We start from the raw sequence: 17468 nt of genomic DNA on the forward strand, positions 1-17468 counted from the left end.
GGAGTCCAGATTTTCCAAACAGTATTGATTTGCAACCTTTTGCACATCATTACCCATTACTAGGTTCTGCTTTACTTAACATGCAAATACATTTTCTGCTTGTTACCCTACCAAACATCAAAATATAACCAAACACGACCAATAAACATTGTCTAAACTATTATGTAATATTATTTCATGTGTATATAAATATATTTCATTTAAGCATTCACCTTAAGTTTTGCCAGGACGGTTGCAACATTCGGACCACTAAGAGCGAGGAGGGAGTCTTGAATCTTCTGGAGCGAGTTCAAACACTCCTCCATCCTCCCAGTAATTTGGCCCTTAGTAGTCACCATCTGTCTGTAAACGTCCTCAGCTTCAGAAACAAGCTCCTTCAGCTGATCTATCTTCTTTTTCACCTGGGTCTCCACCACCTTGACAGAACAAAGAAAATCAAGTGTATTTGTCTCTGACAAGCATGTAAATAGAAATCCAGCTTTAACAAAAACTAACAAGTGTGTGTGTAATAGTGGCATCATATCAGTTGAAGTAACCAGTTCTAAGCTATATTCTACACTTTTGATTGTGAACAGATCAACAAAGTGTTAAGTAAGAGTCTGAAAAATCACAATATGAGTGATAATGTATTATTGTGAGAAGCCAAATCATCTTTTTTATGTTACAAAAAGACAAAGCTCTTTGTAGAAAAGATAATTATTAAAATGATGACGTTGCTGGAGACTGGAGCTAAAAATGAAACAAAAGTTATATGTACGTATCTGTTTGTCTTCATGCTTTATTTCAGCCTTGAACACCTACATTCTAAACATGAAGCTAAACCAGAACTACATGGTGTACCTGCAGCTCCAGGGGGGGCTCTGTGCTTTGAAGCAGTGACTGAATCTCAGTGGCTCTTCTGTGGAAACGCTGTATACTCTCCTCCTGGGTGGCAATCTCACTCTAAAGGCAGCGTGAGGGGAGGTTAACATTATGCAAAGCAGCTGTGGAAATCTAAAGACCATTTAACTTCATATAAAATAACATGAGAATAATACACAGAAAGGTGGTTTTACCTTCAATGACTTGATGTCATCCTCATTCTGAAAGGACGGACACTGAGCAAACACTGCCAGTGTGTTGTCGGTCCAGCTCTCCACTTCTGTCCCCAGCTGAAGGACTCCATCCCACAGAGCTGAGCCCAGATGGAGGTTTTCAAGGTGGGCATCTGTTCTTTCCGACAACTACAACATTTATAATTCACATAGGAAAGCATTATTTGTGCAGGAAATTTAAATTGGGAAGAACTGAGCTAGAAAATATATTATTATAAAAATAAATAACTGAATTAAACATCAGACTTAACTAAATATTTATTTTATGACGTGCATTTTTAAAACCTCAAAATTAATATTTGTTCGTACATGTTCCAGACATTCCCTTGAGTTGTTAAAAATAAGCTAAACATGTCGCAAAAAAAAAAAAAAAAAAACATTGACAGGGAGATGGCATTGATAGGGAATTGAGAGTAAAGTTGCTAATCTTACATCCAGCCACCGATCCATGAGAGCATCAGCTTCACTCTCAAAGGGGACGGAGTTGCAGTCTGGTATCTGACGTAGGTGAGTGTGAAGCTGCCTGCAGATGCTCCGGATCTCCTCTATGCTGTCCCCGAGACCATTCAGCTCTATTTTGATTTCTTGGACCTTAAAAGCAATGCATAGACACAAACAATATCATACTGTACAAACTGTATTAAATGCTAAAGTACAAAGAAACAAAGCCAATAACATAGACAAGGATCAATATGATGTCTTTGTGTTCAGTATTCAGCGTGATGTACCTTGGTGTGCAGTCTCTGCAAGTTATCTTTCCCCATGTAAGAGGCTTGATTACTGATGGTGTTTTCTGCTCTCTGCATCGTCCCACTCAGCTCACCACGAAGATTCTGAAACTTCTTCAGCAGCTCCGTTAGGACACAACACTGCTCCAGCCTGTAAATGATCCATAACACAACAAACACACACACACCAACTCAGCAAAGTAGAAGAAACACTGGAGAGGCAGAGGCACATGGTAGTAAATAATCCAAAACAGAAGCAGTAAAAATCTTTACCGTTCAGTTACGGCTTTTGTTGTCTCCTCACAAAGATCATCCAGCTCTGTGATTTGACTCTCATCAGCGGTTCCTGAAAGGGAAGATGCATCGCGTATGTACTGCATCTCTGAGAGGAGGCCAGCAAGAGGACTTTCCAACTCTGTCAAGGCACGGGTCCTGCAGACAATTACACAGTCAGACTACTAACATTCATTCAAAAAACAGGAGTTGCGAAGAGTAGTTATTGTATGGTAACATTTACATACAGTTTCGACTCTGCTGCTATAGTTTGTAGTGTTTTCTTAAGTGCTTCAGTAGAATGCAACAGAACATCTCTTATTTTTTTTGTTTAACCTCTGATCCAAGAGGCCTCCTCAGTTCTAACTGACAACTGGGTAGTTCCAGGTATTTATTCCCACCCGCAAATCGCACGGCTTATGACCTATTAATAATCCAAGTCTCACATGACTCAAGCTGTGAAACTGCCTATGGAAGAATCTCAGGACTGCATTATAAGTACCTGATAAGTGATGTCATAGAGCCCTTTCTCTGTTAAAAGATCGCAGTCCCAGCTTAACATAGACGGCTTCCTTAACTCCTCCCTTAAACCAGCTGTTCTCTCTGTTCAGAATGTGGACACTGCTGTCTTCTAAGGACTTTCCCATCTCCTGTAGATGCAGGTGAATTGCTGAGTCTTATCCTGAGGAGCTGGCTCTTCTTTGTTTGGCCATGTACCTGCCAAGTGCTTGGTTTGAAGGAGGAGTTGTTAAACAAGAACATTCACCTCCATGCAGAGGTCTACGACATCACTGACCAGGTACCTTTAAAGCAGTCCAGATATCCCTCCCCAGGCAGTTTAACAACCATTCACACCTTGGGGCATTTGAATCTTGGGTTGTTAATGGGACACGATCAACGTGATTTGGAAGTTAGAATAAATACCTGAGACTCCCCTCCTGTCAGAACTGATGATGAGAGAAGTCCGGCTGCCGTCTACTAAAGCACTTAGGGTCACCGTGACAAGCTGACCAAGAATCTACCCAGACATTTTGTAGGGCTTTGTTTTCCATATGCTCTTTGTTCAGTTTACCCACTAGTTTTATGCACCACCTGTGTCAGCAAATTACTCTCCTCAGGATGTACTGGTCCTGGCTGATTTTCTCCCACTGTCCATAGTCGAGCTTTGAGTCATTCTTTGTGTTATTTTTGTAATTTCTTGTACATGACTGCTGTCTGTTCCTGATTCCTGTTTTTGTTTGAATATCTATAGGTCTTTATACATCGCTGTCTTTAGTATTTTTGAAATGTCTCTCATTTTTGCCTTGTTGCCTACTCTGGGCTGGTTGCCTTGCTGACCGCCTGTGTGTGTCTGAACTCGGCTTTGTTCATTAAACCTTGGATTCTGGACTCTCGTGTTTTGTCTGATCCCTGCATTTGAGTCAGTTATTTGCCCCAGGCCATCACACATACAATACCAGACAGGCAATGTTTTACACTTTTATATAAAGTGAGTTTTTCATTCAATTTAATTGTGTATTTAGAGTTATATTGTATGTATGTTTATTAAAAGTCATACTGCTAAAGTTTTTGCTGTTTTGTTTTTGGTATTTTCATAGTTTTCTGCAGTACAAATACAGAAAAACAAGATTTCTTAATAACATGAAATTGATATTTCTCTTACCATATTGTCATACTCAGTGTAAAAAGTTTTCTTCCACTTGCTTAAGAGAAAAACTTGATGATTTAAGAGGCTATATGTGTTAGGTATGTTTTAGTTTTCATTTACTCTATGTCCTAATGCGTACTGCGTTTGGTTGACACCAAAAGTGATCTCCCTCAATGTGTGAATTATAATTTTGCATGTTCTGTTGTAACAATATTTAAAAGCCATTTTAGATTTAGTCTTATTGCCCTGATACACTAACTAGTAATGTCAACAATCTGGTTTCCCATTCATGTAAAACCATACTGATCACATGTAGAATCAACAGTTAAATCAGACAATAAATGCTTTAAAAGTTTGGTGACTTTATCCCAAATAAAGTTTAAAAAGCTTTCCTCCCTGCATGTTATACTTTTACTAGGCATGTGCACAGTTTCACATTGGCTGGATGTGTCCTGGTTTGACTGTTACAATGAAATAATTGGCTGTTTGGGTGATGGACTTGTGTGATACAACTACCATCTCTGGAATTATGAAATTATCCCTTAGATTTCTATAGAGGGTTTTTAAAGTGGTGAGTCTCTCCTATGTAATATCTCTGGCTACACTGAATACAGATGCATCATTGACCCCAGCTAAGTGTTGTACCTCTGGTGCAGAGCAGGCAGACTGGGCTCCTGCAGCCCCAGATGCTCAGCTGCAGTCTTTGTCTCCCTCAGTGCTGCGAGCAAGGCAGCTCTCCTCTGGACCAAATCCTGCTTCTCTTCTGCCTCTTTCTTCACCTGGCTGCTTCTTCGCCTTGGTCTCTGTTCCTTGGTTCTTAAAACACCACCGTCAGGTTTCAGGGTTTGAGCTTTCTGTGTTTCCTCTCTTTGTGTCAACCTACTCCTTTTAGGCTCCAGTGCTAGCTCCTTTTCTGTCCCACTTGGCGTGGAATCCTCCTGTGGCCTGCTTTGCTGTGGCGAATCATTCCCAGTTTTCATGTGACAAATCTGCACAGGATTCAACTCCTCATGGTCCAATATTTTTACCTTTTCCAGGAAAAAATGTTCTTCCTCTCTTTGTTTTTTACTGGCTCTCACCAGCTTTTTCTCCATCTCCACAACATGCTTGGCCACAGATTTCACCACATCCTGGCATGTCACATTTGCACCATCCACGGTCAGAGTCATCCCCACTGCGTTTAAACTGCTGTCAACACTATCAGACTGTTCCGTAGCAGCCTGCAACCTCTGCAGCGCTGCCTGCCAAGAATGTCTCTCCTGCTCCCAGTCGGCCTCATTTTTCTGCCTGCTCGGGTCCTGGTTTGCCAGCAGGGTTGGGATCTCGGCCTTGACTTCTCTCACTGTGGCCAGGAAGCGATCCAGAGCCTGGGCAGCTGATTGAACTCTTTCCAATTGCTGTCTGAGCTGCTCGAGATGATGGACACTGCTGTGGAGCGCCTGGCAGATGGGTGACGGGGATGTGGCTTCCGGCCCTTGTCTTTCCTCTTCAGTGCTTTGTTCTGATAGCTTCCTGATTTCAGCCTGCAGTCTGTCATCTATCTCCTGGAAAACACATTGGCCATCAATATTAATGTACGCCTGTTTCAGCCTTTATATGATAACTGCTACGTGTTTCAACACATAGATACGTGGTACCTTTAAGTCAGATAACATTGTAGGATCTGCCAAGGTCAAAGAGGAAATGTCCACTGACATTCTGATGATCTGGTTCAGTTTTTCTGTGATCAGTTTCTTTTGATCACCTACAGACTTCATCAAGGCAGCAGTGTTCTCCAGAGATGACATTCTGCCCCAAACACAAGAGAAGAAGAAGAAGAAGAGCTTAGCAATTTTGGTCTTGATGCACACTGATTTACTTAATTTTGGTAGTTTTACAAATAGGAGAGTTTACAATAAGGTAATGTAATACAATAGTGCACTACATATGATAGAGTTTGATAACATTAACACCAACAATCCCATCTATAAGACTTGAATGTCAGTATGTACATGGCGAATGCATATACGCAGCCACATAGCCTGTTAAGTACCGTATGTTCTGTTGTAGTAATTGTTAAGTGGTTTTAACTTCAATTTAAAATCTTAAACAAGAATGGTGACTACAAATTAGCAACAGCTGGATGCTTCACACATAAAATTGCAGCCTTTCTATAAATGCTCTGTATTGTATATTAAACTAAAGTCCCTTTCAGACATGCACTCCTTCCTTTTAATCTGACAGCATCTGAATGTATCAGCTTCATGTCTGAATGAGAACATTTCTGTCAAAGGGGTCAATTTATGGAACAATCTAAACAAGGAATCAAAAGAATCAAAATCACATGCAAGATTCAAAAATATAAATAAAATAAAACATAAATAAATCCATCAATCCATTATCTATACACCACTTAACCCTCACTAGGGTTGTGGGAGAGGGGGCTGGAGCCTATCCCAGCTGATTTAGGGCGAAGGCAGGGGACACCCTGGACAGGTCACCAGTCTATCACAGGGCTACACTTAGATGTCAACTGAAGTATCCATAAAGATTCAACTTTGTACAAATCTGTTTGTAGGAATCTTTATTCTAAGGATCCACATGAGAGCTGCACTCATTTAGGCACATAGAGCAACAGCAGTAACCTAATTACGCATCTAAAATTATAAATTATACCCAACATGGAGGCAGGATCAATCAGGAGCTAACAGCAGGTCTCACTGTGTTCTTTACTTCACCGTGTCAGGGTTTTTTTTTAAATTAGAAAATCTTCCAGTTTCATAGTCTTAGAGCAGGACACTTGTAGTAGCAGCATTACTGTGCTTCATGTTTCCCATAATTTCATGTAGAATTAAGCCTCGTAATCAAGTATCAAGTAACTCCCAGGTATGGCAACACGTAGTTTAATAACAATGAAAACACATTTTTAGCTGCTTAGATAACCAACACATATGGACAGACATTTTTGATTTTAGGACATTATAAACTAGGCTGTTAGTTATTTGTATAGTTTGATAAGCTGCTATTGAGATTTAGTCCATGGTTTATTATTTCATTATTATGCATCACTTGCTGTACTGTCAAATGTCATGTATAAGACAAATTTCATGGCTCTCTCCATCACTGTGGTGAGTATGTCTGATTAAAACAATGAGGATCATTACCATGAAAGTGACCTATGTCTAGATAACAGAATGCAGTTACTTTACCAGGGTGATGAAGCAGCAGTGTTGGAGATCCCATATCTTGAAATGGGCTTATTTGAAATCAGAACTCTGAGTCTACTAAAAGCATACTGAAAACAACTGATGTCTTGTGCTTCAATGTTAAAATACTGCATCTGTATCAGGAGAGTAGATCCACCTGGTCTGGAGACACATTTGTTGTTCCCGCCACTGCTGAGTCAGAAGCTCCTGCTCTCTTTTTACTTCACTCTGATCCTTCTCCCTGGTCATCAGCTGAGGAAGCTGGGAAAGCTGGGCATACTGGAGCTCAACATCAAACCAAAGTGCATCCGTCTGTTGTTTCAAGGTCTGTTGAGGAGACCAATACGCAGAGAAGTACAATTAAAAAACCACTGTCTGGTTAGAATTAAGAGCAGAATTTGAAAATGTGACATTCTGGTGGATATCGAGCACTCCAACTGGCCTGTAGCTGCTTCTTTTGGCTCTGCAGGGTAACGATGGTGACTGCGTCTGGGATAAAGCGCTCTAAGTGTAGTTTGTTCTTCTGGAGTTGGGACTGAAACACTGAGGAGGACTTTCTGTAACTAGAGCAAAGATTGCTTCAATGTAACATATACTGAGACTGAATGGCTGAATGGGAACAAAACATGATGCAGAATGTGTGACATTTAGTTACTCTTATCAGCATATTTATATCATTCATACTGTCAGTTCTCATTTAAAAGAAATGTGAAGAAAAGTTGAACTGAGCTAATCATCCATACCTCTCCAGTAATCCCTGTTCAGAGGGCTGCTCTTGCTGTGGTGGGAGCGTCTCTGGGAGGACAGTCCACTCTGCTTTCTGTTTTTTCTCCACTGTGTTGCTTCTGACGAGTGCCTGAGAGATGGGAGAGTTGCATAGTCCAGTCCAGTAAAGAAAAGCGGGAAAGACAGAGTGGTGAGCCTATCCAATTACTTAGGATTAGCGCCCTACAGCTGGTGCTGTGGCTTGCACAGGTCAGGCACAGCCAGGAAAACTGCTGAGTTTGTTTCTGATCAGGAAGGCTGCTTTAAATGCAATGTAGAAAGTAAATAAGATTTGTTTGGGACATGCAACCTTCCCACCACAAGGTATACCATAGGACTGGGTTTGTGTTATCATTTCACCAGGATGGTAAAACCAGCCAAATCCTGTCTCATGTCATAAAATAAAAGTTACACAAACACAATTTCAAGACTAACACACATTTACTTTAGTGAGATTCTGGTTCACAAGTACTCATAAAGAAAGGAACCTACGCACATGATTTTTTTGCCGTCTCTCAGACTGCTGATGCTGAAGAAGGCAAACTATCCAGAAGCGTAGATGAATTTAAAATAAGCAGGCTGCATCCAAGACTTTAAGTTAAGAATATTTGTCATGTGTCTTGTAGTTTGGATGCAGAGAAGAGATGTAGCATGCTGCTAGACTAGACTCTACTGTTGAGTACAGACACTTTTGTTTAATACACAGAACATTTTTAATTGCTGTATGAAATACAATCAAGTATCTTACTACTCCAACAGTCATTTAAACCACCTTCAGTCAAACCACACTATGAAACTACTGAAGCTACTTTGACTTCATATTAAGGGATCTTTATAGAAGAATGTGTTTGCTTCTTCAAATATGCAAGGAATTGTTTGTGCCTAAAACTTGGAGCTTACAAAATACAGAAATACAAAGTAGAGCCAAGACACTGAAGGAAAAGTCTAGAAAGATCTCTCCATACCTGTATATGAGGTTGGGTTTGTTGGCTGCTCTCTGTGATGTGCAGTAGACGAGCTTTCAGCAGCTGCTCTTTAGCTTTGAGCGAAGGCTTTTGATTTTGCTTTGCTGCTGCACAGCCTCTACTTTGAGTAAGGTGGTGCTGGGTCTCTGTTGGGACGTCCTGAACTTGCGGTCGGAGGATCTCACCGCCGCCGTGAAGCTGCTCTGACACAGCAGTAACCAGGCCTCGCTGTGGGCCGTCCACGCTTTGTTTCTGTGGGAGACTGTTGCTCGCCTGTGTGTCGGCCCACATGTCAGTCGGTCTCAGCGGGGTGTTTCCCCCGAGCTGCTGTCCCCTGCTGAGATAAGAAATGTTTATCAGGAGGAAGTCAGGGGCAGTCGGTTAGAACAACTCGGCCCGACAGGAATCTAATTAAGATTAATAGGCTGAAAGGATCGCTGAGTGACAATGATTAATAAACAATAAGCTGTCTGCTTCAACTCAATGATGTCACTGGCGTAACATTTAATTTACAACTCCATTAATTGAAAATTGTCTTAAGGATAACTCTAAACCTTCTAACCTCCGAGCAGCTTCTGGGTGTTTTTTGCTATGGAAACAGCTCAATAATGTCTAGAAGTAGAGTTTTGTGCAGTTATAATGCCATATATCATTAAAAATAATAATAAATAAAAAAAGTTAAAGTTCTTTGATAATGTGTTTCACAAAAGTTGGACAAACCTGGAATCAAATTTTCCGATATTTTTTTCCAAATGCCCTCATGTGTGACCAGTCCTGAACAAAAAGGTGGCTCTGCATGCTATGGATATTATTATGGATATTTAACTATCAACAGTTTTTTTGGTTGTTTTTCACACTACTCTGCACTTCAAAAGACAGTCCCTTCAAAGACATTTCATCATGCTAAACGTATCTTCCAACAACTTGTTGACAACTTACTCCTCTGCATGCTGTTTTTAAGCCATGCTGCACTTATTTTATTCGTCAAGTATGTTTTATTTCCCTCTCGTGTCAGTCTGTGTAAATACAGTCTGCAGTTTGGCTGAAAAGTCTCTTATTTCTATCATGTGGTTGTTGGTCTCAGCTGATCAGTCATAGCTTTCCATTTATGCTGATGAGCAGAGAATTTAAAGGTTTTTTACAGGATCTGGTACACATGGCTTATTGTTGACAAAGCGTTACACAGGGAATGTAGAATAAAGGTATTTTGATGACAATTTCAAGCTTACATTTGCTTAGTATTTGCTTGGTATTTTACATGCAGCACAGTCCTTCAGAAAGTTGGAAATTCAACAGTTCTTTCTGTTGCGCTGATAAATGGTGTCATTCTAAAAAAAAAAAAAAGTTAAAAGATGACATACCATTCAGACCCATCTGTGGGCTTTGGGGTTCAGAAAGAAACTTTAGATGTGCAAACAAATAACCTTAGCATGCCAGAAAAATAATTAGAACTTGCTTTGTTAAACCATTTTTTTCAAATAAATTGAGCATGTAGAAATCTGTTTGTGGAGAGAGATAGGGTAAAGAGTTTCTATAAAACAAAGTCAGCCCTTAGCGGGAGGGTCCGTTCAAGAACATCCATAATGCCAAGACCTTGTTGGGTGAAAATAAGAGCTTATATTTAGACAGTGTTATATCAGTACATGACATCTGTTAAAATAATACCACTTCTCCCATAAAGAATAATTTGGAAAATACACGAATACCTCTAGTTGCTGCAAAAAAAAATTAATTAAATTTAAAAAATTTAAGTCAATTTAAAAAAAGTAAATTTCCCATAAAAACTCTAAGATTCACTAATAAACACAAATCAGAGAAAAAAAAACTTTCAAAACTGAAAGAATGGCACGCACAGACTTCACTTTACACTTTCAACACATATAAGGAACGCAGGTCTTTGTTTCCTTCTTAATATTGTCTTACCCGTCAGCTGGGAGTGCCGTGTCACTGGGTTGTGTTTCCTGCACTTCATCTGACTCTGTCAGCTGGTCTGTTGCGAGGCTGGAAGATTTCCTTGGTGTCAGTGTTTCACACAGCTCTCTAAGTGATTCAACACGCTCCTCAACAGATGCATCTCCCTCAGTGACAGCCTGCGAGGAAGAGAAGATGAATTTCTGAGAGACTGAAAAACAAATATCTTAGATCTTCTACCACACAGCTCCCACACAGCACACTCACATGTTAATGTTAATGTCATGTTACAGTTATGCAGATACCTGGTGCTGCAAACAATCATGGTCAGTCTGGTGAGTAGCTTCACAGAGGGAGTTAGTATGCATGCCACATTGCACAACTGAACATGGCTGCTTCCCTTCTCTGATCTTAGACCACAGGATGGGAACAAAGGCAGCCATTTCTCTGCGTACATCCTGAGTGTAGCACAAACAAACAAGCAGAGACTTACTTTGGGGAAATATATAGGGGAAGCTTGTGAGAAATAAGTTATTTATGTCAAATTGTGGTGGTTTAAAGTTTTGTTAAAAACTGGATTTATTATGACACAAAAAATGACATATCTTCTCAGAAATTGTAAAGTAAATAAGTAAAATACAACCTGGAGAGTATTTCACCCAATACTTCCACGACATAAAAATATTCTTTGCTTTATGATTATGGCGACAAAAATGATGCAAAAGAATGTTTATCACCTCATTAATGCAGGAAAATAAAGGTTCAACAGGAAGTACATCTAAAAAATGTAATTTCTTTTAGGTTTTAGGTATTGATATTGGATTTAAATTGATGGTAAAACAGCAAAACAACGACTTTTTAGTGGTGTCATTAAACTCCTTTGGTGCTTGGTTAAAACCTTTACATCAAAACTCAGTAAAAAAACAAAAAAACAAAAAAAAAACTGTAGCTTAAACATTGCTGATCAACTGATTTGTCCTGAATACACTCTGTGTCTAGTTCCTGTCATACCTCCCACTGCTCTCTGACTGAGTCAGAGAGATGCATCAAGTCCTGGAGCTGGGACCCAGAGCAGAAGGCCCCAAAACCTTCCACCGCACCCAGGAACTCTTGGAGTATGGCAGGCTGCAGCATTTTTAAAGCTTTCTGCACAGAAAGACATACAGCTGGACAAACATGCATAAAACAAAACTGATAGCAACACAAAGCGAAACACCACAGACCTCCAATGAACGTGTCCAATTCTTTTCATATAGTTCAGGTAAGTTTTAAGGTCTGGATGTTTCAGCATGAAATGCAAAGTTGTAACCCTCTTAACCCCAACAGCTTTATGTGCTGGTTTTATCCTGTCACATTTTAGCTCACTTTAGGCTCGTTCTTTTTTACAGCTACTTAAAGTTCTGCATGTCTATGGAAACAGCACAACCACTGCTGATTAGAAGTAGAGAGAACTCAAAAATGGACTCTGTGCAGTGTGACATTTAAAAAGAGATTTTTTTTTTTGTTTGAAGTAGAATATTTTGATTATTTTTGAAAATTTAAGGATTTTAAGCTTAAGTTTAGTTTAGTTGACCAAAAGAACAGCAAATCGTAGATGAGTAAGCACCATCAGGAAGTTCAAAATACAGCTATTTGATTTGTTTTTGTTTCTGGCTCTGATAAATCAGGCAAGTTCTCTGACTTAACAGAACATCATGGATGATTACTTGAAAGACTGCTGGAAAATTCAATATCCATTCATTCTTTCTGGTATTGTTGACAATTTTAAAAAAAGAAAAAGAAAAAAGCACCTTTCAATCTCACCAGCAGGTTTTGGGGTTCAGAGGGTTAAACATGATCAAGCTTCTGTTTTAAGCATTTTATAAGCAACATGTTAAACTGCTTTGAAATGTTCTGAGAGTAAAACATCTGCAAGGATTAGTGACACCTTTCTTATTCTGTCCTTTAATGATTGAAACTGTACCTGTTTCTTCTTGGCTTGTGATTCTGAAAACTCTTTGCCACCAAATAACTTGACCACTTGCTGGATGCGTCCCTGCAGACGGGATCTGGCCTTCTCCAGCCTGCTCCTCGCCATTGACTGGGCTTTTGAGTGAACTTCACTGCGTTCCATAACCGGCGGCTGTGGAGGCTTACTACTCTGTGAAGTGTTCGGTTGCCCAGTTGTTCTGGATTTGTGCTTGCTGCTGTGAAGTTGTGAGGGCGACGAGCTTCCCTTTTCCTCTGCGACTGAGCGTGCTGCATGTTTAGCCAAAACTAAACTCACTTGGCATTTAGGTCCAACAGGCGTTTGGTTAATAGCAGGCAGAAGCTGCTCATTTTCACTGAAACTTGGAGCTTGAGCATGGGAATTAGAAAATGACTGTGGCTGGATCAAAAGCTCAGATTCGGCTTGTTCTGCAGCCTGAGCGAGATGAGAGTGAATGAATGAATGAGGTGCTGACTCCTTCAAAGGCTGAGGCATCATTTGGATTACTACATGGGGTGTAGCAATGTCTTTTTCATGTTGTGTGCTCATGATCTTAGACCAGCCCTCTAGACCTCTTGTCCTTTGCTGGGGCATGTGAGATGGAATCTGAGCTGAAAGTTGATTTGGGTCCTGAGGTTGCAGCACTACATTTCCAGTCTGGTCAAATTGTTTGGTTCTGGCCACAACCAGTAACCCGGTCTCTGGCTGTTTTGGTGTCTGACAGACTGTTTCAGCAGGTGACTGACTCTTAGGAACTTCACCAACTTGTGGATTAAACCCAAAGGGACTAAACATTCCAAGAATCTCCTAGAAAAATGAAGAAAAAAAAATACACAAATACCATGATTATGACCAACTGTTAACGGACTGGAAAGAGTTAGCATAAACCAATTTAACTCACCTCGCAGTGGGAGACTGCTTCTGAGATCCTGTGCTGCATGCGAGAGGTACTGAGGCGCTGTAGAGGAGAGGTTTTCTGCAGTCCCGCCACAAAGTCCTGCAGATCCCGGCCCTCAGTCACAACCTGGTTCACTAGCTGCAAGCCTCGAGAAATCAGCACCTAGAAAGTGGCATGGTTTGCATTGGTTATTCTGGACTGAATGCCAAATCTTTATTTATAAGGACCCAAATCAAACATTACCATAGTTCTACTACTTTATAGGGTCCAGTTATTCTTTGTATCTGTCGAACAAAAGGCCTAATTAGAAGAAGCACAAAGTTTTGGTTTGCTGACTTTTGTTGTAGAGTCAAATGCTGAGTGTCTTCTGTGCATTTTCTCCTTTAGGTGGCTGTAACAGTCCAGCGCATCTGTGCTCCAGTGATCCAGCTCAGCCAGACGGCCTTCCAGTTTGGAGGCAGCCCTCTGCAGCTCCCCACAGGTCCTCTCTGCTTCAGCAAGCATCTGTCATGCAGATACAAGCAATTTAACCAAACTCTGTCCTTTGTTTGCCATATTACAATTAACATAACAATATAATTAACACAGGAGAATAACTGGGCTACACTGGATTTACACACATTCACCTGTGCACTGATTTAGCCGGGAGTAGGTTTAGTCGAAACAGAAAAGACAAAGTGAGTCATCTGCATCACAGTGAGTACCTGTGGGAGAGTCTGCTGGAGTTTTTCTATGTGGCTTGTTTGAAAGTCTTGGGAAGTGCTGAGAGGTGACACGTCCACTCCTACCATCTTTTTGTTAAGTAACTAAAAGAGAGAAAAAAGTAAAAAGAGCTTAGCCCAGACACACAAACATTTAAAAATAAATAAATAAATGTACTTTTTGCTGCTGGTTTCCTTCTACCTGTTCAGCCATTTGAAATTTCACTAACCTGTAGTTTCTCTCTGTTGGCCTTCAGTGGGACTGAGGCCACCTCCAGCGGCTGTCTCAAGAGACAGCAGGCTTCCTGGGTCAGTGAATGCACCATCTGAAGACACGAGGCACCAGCACTGGGCTCTGATGACACTTCCTAAGAAAGAAATTCTTTATGATAGGCAATACTCATTTATGTATGTGTGTCCCTTAATCTCTAAGTCTTTGGTAAATTACCTTTCCTATCATGCTTGAAAGAAAATAAACTCGCTGGTGAGTCAAGTCATCTTTTTGTTTAAAAAAAAAAAAAAAAAGACAAAACAGCACTAAATGTAACAATTTCTCAGAGCCAGAAAAACTAAAATCATTTTCAACTGTTCAGTGGTTCTTGAACTACTCATCTGTGACATGTCATCATGTCTGAGAACTTAACATTTTTATATTTCATCAAAAGCACTACTTCTATGTGTCTCATTTAAAAATAAACCATTTGAACCAGATTCTCTAAAAACAAAATAACTCTGTCCTCCTTAGCCCTACTGAGAAGTTAATTTCATTTTTTTTTTTTTTTACCATTTTTGCTAAATGAATAATAAAAGCAATTTACCTTTTGTTCTATCATTACTGAAAAACGTGTCACGAGCAAAAACACGTCCATAAACTGCTTGGAGTTCAGAAGGGTAATAGTTGAAAACCACTTACAAACATCGTCTTCTTCATGCACTCAGCCCACTGCATGTTGACCTTGCTGAGTTGCTCGGCCAGCGTGAGGCTGGTTGAAGTTTCTGTCACTTCAATGAGAATGTTTCCAGCCTCATTTAACTGGGCCTGACATGAAGTCCACTCAGCCATATCCTATAGCATCCAAAACAGAAGAAAAAGAACATGGTGCCGCAGTTTGTGATTATATACGTCAATGGAATAACTTTTACAATAAACATAGATTGATGATTTTCATAAAGGAATCTTTCTGAGTTATTCATTGACAACATTCAGGACTATCGGGTGGATGCTACCTGTGTTGCCACAGCAGAAGACTCGGCTTGCAAATGCGCGTTCTGTGCCAGCCATGCCTGTAGAGCAGCCAGGCACTTGTTGTACGTCTCCCACGCAGACGCCACTCTGTCCATCGTCCCTCTGGCAGCCGTCACGGCCTGTTTGACCAAGTCAGCCTCACTCTCTGCTTCCTTCACCTGACGAGTAACAAGCTGGGAACCTTCACCTGGTGAGTAAACGGTAAGTGAAAGTTAAAAAAACGAAAACTCAATATCTACAGGACAAATCAGATTCAGTTTTTAAAGAGTTCTAAATGAAAATGTTTAGATCCTACCTAGTGCTGCCTTGCTGGTATAACCATCTGCCCTCTCCTTCAGGTTTTGGACAGCATCCGACAGAATCAAAAGCAGACCTTGACGTTCAACTGTTTCCTAGACAACCAATCAACAAAGAGAATCACTTTTTTTTTGGTTTTCCAAGAAGAATAAGTTACAAGATGACTTACCCAGCAAACTGTAACATTTTCACAACAAAGGCCAAGCAGATAACTTCTATTTTTCAAATTAACATTGGTTTGTGTTTATTCATCTTGCTCTTTCAGATATGCACTCACATGCCAGTCCTGCAGAAGAACATGTATGGTCTCCTGAGACCTGTAGGGAGCCTTCCAGGACTGGACCTTAGCACTGATGTGTCTCAGCAGGTCCAGCACAGTGTGACGGGATTCCTGGTACTCCAATTTGATCCCTTGATATTTGGCTGTCACTCGGATGTTGGTTAAACTGTTTTCAAATAAAGAAGGCATTAGTGCATTATTTCATTATACTGTTTTCTACTTTTAAAACACAGTAATTCAAAATTTATGGTAAAATGTGTCCATGGTAATGCTAACCTTTAAAAAATGAAATAATCACAGGAGTTGAACAATTATGTCACATACCGTTTCTTTATTTCATCAAACTTTTCAGGTGGCACGATTACATTCCCTGAGTCATCCATATTGTGGTAAGTTTCAAGGATATTAACGTAATGGTTCATGTCCTTATTTAAAGTCTGAAAGAAGAGCAAACAAGATCATAAGCATAAAAACTGGTGACACTAAGTTTGACTGGCAGGTGTAATGTAGCAAGTCTAGAACATATTGGTTTGTTCAAATCAGTGCCGTGCGGTGAGGTTCATGGCTGGTGAGGCACTGACTTCATCACAATCTGATTTACAAATATATGCACTCTACACAGCAGCATGTTTGCCATTTGATTGGCAGCAGTTTACAGGTTATGTTTCATATCTGCATTCTTTATATAAGTTGCAGCCCAAAAAACACATGTTTCTTTTTCTTTGTTTGTTATTGCAGTCTTACCTTTACCTTTAAATGAAGTCCATGCTCTGCTCCTTCTGGACAAACATATCCGTTACTTTTTTGTAAAAGTCTCTTTATCCTCCTTCGCTGCACTTGACTTGCTACCTGTATCCCGTACCTCAGGGGTGTCCAATCCTGGTCCACGAGGGCCACAATCCTGCATGTTTTAGATGTTTCTCTCTTCCAACACACCTGATTCAAATGATCAGGGTCGTTCTCAGGCTTCTGCAGAGCTTGATGATGAGCTGATCATTTGAATCAGGTGTGTTGGAAGAGGGACACATCTAAAACATGCAGGATTGTGGCCCTCGAGGACCAGGATTGGACACCCCTGCCATACCTAGTCTACTTTGCCGTCACTTACTCTGCAGGCACGGAGTCACAAGAAGCATGTCTGGGATCAGATCGCCCCCTGCCATGAGGCAAGAGAACTGCCTGCCTCACCTAGAAGCTCTTCTCGGGCGGTTATGATAGCTTAGCACACGTGACACGTTACACACATACAGTTGGTAACAAAAAAAACACTGTACAATATTATATACAGGCTGAGCTCGCTGCTGCCTCACTTGGATTGCGCAATGCCTCACTGCGCAGGCTGCCGTGCAGTGACAACCTGCGCATGGCAGCCTGCGCAGTGAGGGATTGCGCAATCCAAGTGAGGCTCAGCTCGCCGCTGCCTCACCAGCTTCTCTTCCAAGCATTTGAACGGGAAATTGCGAAAAGTTTGCGATTCTGAATTTAAAAATCGTCAAAGCTGAGGAGGC

At 40.6% G+C, this 17468-nt stretch overlaps 1 protein-coding gene across 1 annotated transcript in view; it reads right to left on the reverse strand.

Moving 5' to 3' along the window:
* The window catches only part of LOC103374617 (nesprin-2-like), a gene marked incomplete at its 3' end in the record, with an annotated part of 62647 nt that overhangs the window by 34397 nt on the left and 10782 nt on the right, over positions 1–17468 (reverse strand). The window contains exons 13-37 of the mRNA XM_008304732.1: positions 16285–16397; positions 15958–16126; positions 15679–15775; positions 15365–15570; positions 15051–15203; positions 14368–14505; positions 14141–14242; positions 13773–13940; positions 13440–13598; positions 12533–13345; positions 11581–11715; positions 10875–11027; positions 10582–10748; positions 8659–8992; positions 7672–7784; positions 7371–7491; positions 7086–7255; positions 5381–5531; positions 4389–5287; positions 2096–2254; positions 1823–1973; positions 1527–1685; positions 1056–1223; positions 841–942; positions 213–416 (exon numbers count right to left, since the gene is read on the reverse strand). Of these exons, the coding sequence (XP_008302954.1) occupies positions 213–416; positions 841–942; positions 1056–1223; positions 1527–1685; positions 1823–1973; positions 2096–2254; positions 4389–5287; positions 5381–5531; positions 7086–7255; positions 7371–7491; positions 7672–7784; positions 8659–8992; positions 10582–10748; positions 10875–11027; positions 11581–11715; positions 12533–13345; positions 13440–13598; positions 13773–13940; positions 14141–14242; positions 14368–14505; positions 15051–15203; positions 15365–15570; positions 15679–15775; positions 15958–16126; positions 16285–16397 (5304 nt within the window). The remainder of the gene's footprint in view (positions 1–212; positions 417–840; positions 943–1055; positions 1224–1526; positions 1686–1822; positions 1974–2095; positions 2255–4388; positions 5288–5380; positions 5532–7085; positions 7256–7370; positions 7492–7671; positions 7785–8658; positions 8993–10581; positions 10749–10874; positions 11028–11580; positions 11716–12532; positions 13346–13439; positions 13599–13772; positions 13941–14140; positions 14243–14367; positions 14506–15050; positions 15204–15364; positions 15571–15678; positions 15776–15957; positions 16127–16284; positions 16398–17468) is intronic.

The sequence above is a fragment of the Stegastes partitus genome, unplaced genomic scaffold (genome assembly GCF_000690725.1).
Source record: "Stegastes partitus isolate 25-593 unplaced genomic scaffold, Stegastes_partitus-1.0.2 Scaffold2305, whole genome shotgun sequence".
Classification (NCBI taxonomy): Eukaryota; Metazoa; Chordata; class Actinopteri; family Pomacentridae; genus Stegastes; species Stegastes partitus.